Source organism: Nestor notabilis, unplaced genomic scaffold (genome assembly GCF_000696875.1).
Source record: "Nestor notabilis isolate BGI_N333 unplaced genomic scaffold, ASM69687v1 scaffold23610, whole genome shotgun sequence".
NCBI classification, from domain to species: Eukaryota; Metazoa; Chordata; class Aves; order Psittaciformes; family Psittacidae; genus Nestor; species Nestor notabilis.
In genome coordinates, this window is record NW_009910012.1 from 1 (window position 1) to 4,987 (window position 4,987).

At 56.4% G+C, this 4,987-nt stretch overlaps 1 protein-coding gene across 1 annotated transcript; it reads left to right on the plus strand.

The window, feature by feature from the left end:
• Positions 1-4: 4 nt before the first annotated feature.
• LOC104413085 (glutamine synthetase) lies at positions 5-4,863 on the plus strand (the record flags this gene model as incomplete). The annotated part of the gene is made up of 5 exons (XM_010023997.1): positions 5-101; positions 621-782; positions 2,431-2,577; positions 3,384-3,511; positions 4,660-4,863. Coding segments are annotated over 5 exons (738 nt in total), but the record flags the coding sequence as incomplete, so codon positions are not given.
• Between the last annotated feature and the right edge of the window lie 124 nt (positions 4,864-4,987).

The following is a 4,987-nucleotide window of genomic DNA, read 5'->3' on the forward strand; positions in this document are numbered from 1 at the left end:
GGACGGGCTGGTGCAGGTCACCTACGTCTGGATCGACGGCAGCGGCGAGGGCGTGCGCTGCAAGAGCAGGACCCTCGACAAGGAGCCCAAGAGCATTGAAGGTAACGCCTCTGTTTGTCCCTTCGGGTGCCAGGGAAAAGTTCTGGGGTGCTTTGGGAACTGGGAGCTGGCACTTGCTCTCCCTGGTTGCATGGCACCGGTGCTACCCACTGTAGTTGTCTTCTTGTATCAAGCAGAGGGTAAATACCCAGCCTGTGTCGCTGTGGTTTGCTTAATCTGTGCCATTAGCACTGGTTGGGAAGAGGAGGATGAGATCCTCACCCCTTTCCACCAGGGAAACAGGCATGGAGACGTGCCAGCATCTGGATGGGGTTTGGTGGAGGGAGGTGAAGTGGCTGAGGTTGATCATGCCTGTACCCTGATTGTGCTGAGGGGGTGAACACGCTGATGCTCAGGAGCACCGCTGGGCAAGAAAACCTTTCGGCTGTCATCATCCCACAGCACTCAGTGCCCTTTGGGAGCTCCTTCCTGAGTCTAAGCCACCAACACTTGGCACAATCCATATGTGAGATACCTTTTCCCAACCCCACTCCTCTTTCTGCCTCCCTCCTGCCTCACAGATGTCCCTGAGTGGAATTTTGATGGCTCCAGCACAGCACAGGCAGAGGGCTCCAACAGTGACATGTTCCTGGTGCCTGTCCGCATGTTCAGGGACCCTTTCTGCCTGGACCCCAACAAGCTGGTGCTCTGCGAAGTGCTGAAGTACAACAGGAAACCCGCAGGTGGGCGCCTCTGGTGTGCACCCCCAGCTCCCGTGGGTCACCCACTTATTATTTAGGGTGCCATCCCCCCGAGGGGCTGCCCGCTCTGCACCACCAGTCCTGAGGAGCAGCTCAGCACCGAGTGCTTGGCCTGAGGCTCTGAAATTCAAGTGCTGGTGGTGGCGGTTGCTTGCAGGAACCTGTTCTGGAGGTGTAGGGTGAGGAGAAGGGCAACGAGATGTGGAGCTCATGGCGTTTGCCAGCTCAAGTGTGCCAAAGGTGTCACCTGGGTTTTAAGCCCAAGCACATCCAGTCCTGGGGCTAGGGTTAACCTGGGGAGCTGGGAGACGTGGGAGTTTTAATGTGTCGGGTTTGTGGCAGCTTTCCTTGTTGATGGGCAGTTGTAGAGAAGGAGGTAGAAGGTGCTGACCTTTTGCAAGCAGCCCCCGAGCACGCCGGCTCTTTGTCTTATCACCGGAGGCAGAAGTCGGCAGTCCCAGTGTCTGTCCTGTCCCTCTGATAAAGCCCTAGACAGAGGGAAGGCAGACGGTGTGCAGGGACGTGCTGAGGGGCTCCCAGAGGGGGTTCTGTCAGCTGGTTACTTACCAGTAAAGCGGAGCCATGTCCCTGCAGGGTGCATCAGGGAAGGGAGGTGGCATGGGTGGGGTGATGCAGAGGAGAGGCTGCGGGCAACGATGGCGAAAGATGAAGCTGGTTCCTCCTCAGAGAGAGCCATGGCTTTCAGCCATGGGGGAAGCATCTTGGTTGAGATTCCTGCCCAGCAGCTCCACCACAGGAGCACTTTATAAAGAGACCCCCAGGTCCTGCAGCTCCTGGGACTGGAGCCAGGGCAAGAGAGCTCAGCCCAGAGCCCCACAGATGAGGGATGCACCCTCCAGCTCTTCCTGGGTGTCTCCATGGACATTAAGGGCTGCGTGGGCTCTGGGAGGACAGAATTGCCTTCTCCCTTCTCCCATCAGTGCAATGGGGATGTCACTGCTCCTCTCCAGCCCAATCTATGGGCATATGTTGTATCTGCTCTGGGGTCTTTCGTTGTGATTTAAAGGTAGAATTTGCAGCCTGGAGGCTGCCTGTCCCTGTCACAACAGTTTTTCAGCTGTCTTTTCCCTCGGTGTTTTGGTCCAAGTCTTCATTCCCCTATCCTGGTACATTTTCCCATGTCAGGATGGTTCTCTATCTGTATCTTCCTGGCAAAGCCCTGGTTGCCCTGAGCTCCACCAGCCAGCCTGGAGCTGGAGAAAGAGAAGGATAGTTAAGCTGAGGCTGGTAGAAATAGGATGGTGGTGAAGTAGTGATGGGAGATGTATAGTCCCTGTTCCCAGATCTGCCAGACTCCTGTAGGACAGGGCTGGGTGATAGCTCCTGGTCTCTTGGTGTGTAGGAGGAGGATGTCCATGGACCACTGGTAGTGGTTTGAGGAGTAGGCTAATTACACCCTCTTGTCCTGTGGCCTGATGCTGTGGTGATGGAGTAGCTCTGGAAGGAGCTGGGTGAGCAGGGAGCATTGCATGAAGGGGGGATTCACTCACTGGTTTCCTTAAGGCTTCTGTGGGAAGCACTTGGCAGTGGTGGAGTGAGGAAGGACAGAGCTGAGCATGGTGAGTGCTTGCCCATGGCATGGGTCTAACCTGGACCTCTCTGCTCCCAGAGACCAACCTGAGACACACGTGCAAGAAGATCATGGACTTGGTTAAGGACAGCCACCCCTGGTTCGGGATGGAGCAGGAGTACACGCTGCTGGGCATCAATGGCCACCCCTATGGCTGGCCTGACAACGGCTTCCCTGGCCCACAGGGTAAGTGCTCATCCCTTCCCCAACCCAAATGCTCCCTTTGGCTCCCACCCCGCTGCCTGGCTGTGGGCATCCCATCCCCACCCTCAGTGCAGCTTCCCTATTGCGGCTGGCACCAGGATGGGGTTGGGAGCTGTTTGCCAGGAGCCCTTGGCTCACATGAGCTGTGTGGCAGTGCCGCTCCCGCCGGGCTCCCCGTGGTGCACAAACAGCTCAGCTCAGTGGCACGACTTGTTTGGCAAGGGCTGGGAAAACCACCTCCTCCTGCGGCTGCTCTGAAAAGGCCAGCACATGGTGCCCTCCTGAGCGAGCCCTAGTGCCTCTGCTGCCTCCTGGGACAGGGCCAGGGGTTTCCCAACCTGACTTCATCAGCCTTTTGTGGGAACCAGTCGCTTTCAACATCTCCCTTGCCCCAGGCAGGGAGGAGATCTGGGTCTGCCCTGCTTGAGGAGCTGTATAAAACCACAGCCATGGACAGTGTCAAAACAATCTCGGCCACTTGATGTGCTCAGAGGGTTGGCAAGGTGCTGTGGGGCAGACCAAGCTGTCCTTATCTCCTGGCCACCTCCCAGTTGATGCATTACATGTCCTGTTTAACTGCCTAGATAAGGCTGAGGCTGCAGAGATGAATTGCTCACACTCCTGGAGTAGGGGTCAGTGGCTTGATGGACCGTGGGGGGAAACACTGTTTAATTCCCATAAATCCTCTGCAGATGATGGCTGCTGCCTGGGAGCAGTGGGATTATGCTGCAGTGCTGTTGTTTGACCCAAAAGATTTACCTGGGTGGTGACTCCTCTTTCTTTTCCAGGCCCCTATTACTGTGGGGTTGGAGCAGACAAGGTGTATGGGCGTGATATCGTGGAGTCCCACTACAAGGCATGTCTCTACGCAGGGGTGAAGATCTGTGGCACCAATGCAGAGGTGATGCCCTCCCAGGTACGTGTGGACAGCCCCATGCAGCCCCTCTGTATGGTGGTGGATACGAGCTATCATGAGGCTGGAATAACCCAACAACTCCCAGCTCCTCTGAGATGCCAAATCCAGTGACTCCCTGCATGGGTTTTTGTCTAGATGGGAGCAGTTGCACGGATGCTAGGATGAAAACATATGTGTTTGGTGTCCTCCTAACTCATCCTGGTGTGCAAATCACTGTTTTTTGGGGCAGGCAAGTGAAGTCACAGCTAAGCCAAAGTGCAGGCGAGCTCCTCGCAGAGCTGGCAGCCAGTGTAGAGCTGGGTGCAGCTCTGTGCTCTCCATCCCCATAGAGCAGACATGCAGGGGACAACGGGAGCTGGGATGTGCTTCAGGAGCAGCACATCCCAATGGAGTGGCAGGTGTCCACATCCTGCTCCTCTACCCCAGGAGCTGGGAAGCTCGGGTGGGACATGGCCTTGGGAAGCAGCTGCGGGGGATCTGGGGTTATTTAGGAGTTAGCTGGAGGAGCCTCTGATTGCATTAGGCAGGTGGCCAGACTGACCGACGCGCTGTGGCCCCACAGCCTGTGAGCTCTCCTGCTGCTGATGTGGTGGTGATAAGGGGGGGCTTATCTGAGGCAGGACTTCTAACGACCCTGCTGTTTGCCCAGACTTCTCCAGGGTCCTTCTGGGCTGCTTCCTGCCTCCCAGGCTCCATCTGGCTGGGCCATGCCAGCAGCCATGAATGCGTCACCCGCTACTTGGTCACTGTGGATGGCGCAACTCTAGCTCCAGCTGGGGACAGAACAGCTCCGGGGGGGACCCACAGACTCCTTGTTAGTCCCCTGCCCTGTCTGCAGTGTGGGCTGGGGGATTCTTCATGCCAGCAGCTCTAGCACCATCCTTGAAGGCAGGCGTGGTGCTTATTTACCTCCATTTTGATTAAACCTCCTCTGATTTGCTCTATTTTTAGCTGTTTATTCCCTGTTTTTTGCATGCCAAAGCTGTCCTGTTGCTTAACTCCGTGCTTCCCATCCCTGTTGCTGATTCCCAAGGGTAAAGCTCAGCTGTAGCCCAGGCTGGCAGCTCTTGCTGTGGAGTGATAGGGATGTGATGGATGGGGAGGTACAATCCTGCCCATCCTTATTAATACTGGCTTGCTTGTCCCAGTGGGAATTCCAGGTGGGCCCGTGTGAAGGCATTGAGATGGGGGATCACCTCTGGATGGCTCGATTCATCCTGCACCGTGTCTGTGAAGATTTTGGGGTTGTGGCTACTCTGGACCCAAAACCAATGACTGGCAACTGGAACGGCGCTGGGTGTCACACCAACTACAGCACCGAGGAGATGCGGAGAGAAGGGGGCCTCAAGTGAGTCCTGGGGGGGTCCCTGGGAGGTTTGGGATGTCTTTGGCCCTGTAGAGTGTGTGTCTCCATACCCGGGTGGCTGCACCAGGCAGGGCTGGGGCTATCATAGAATCATAGAATGGTTAGGGTTG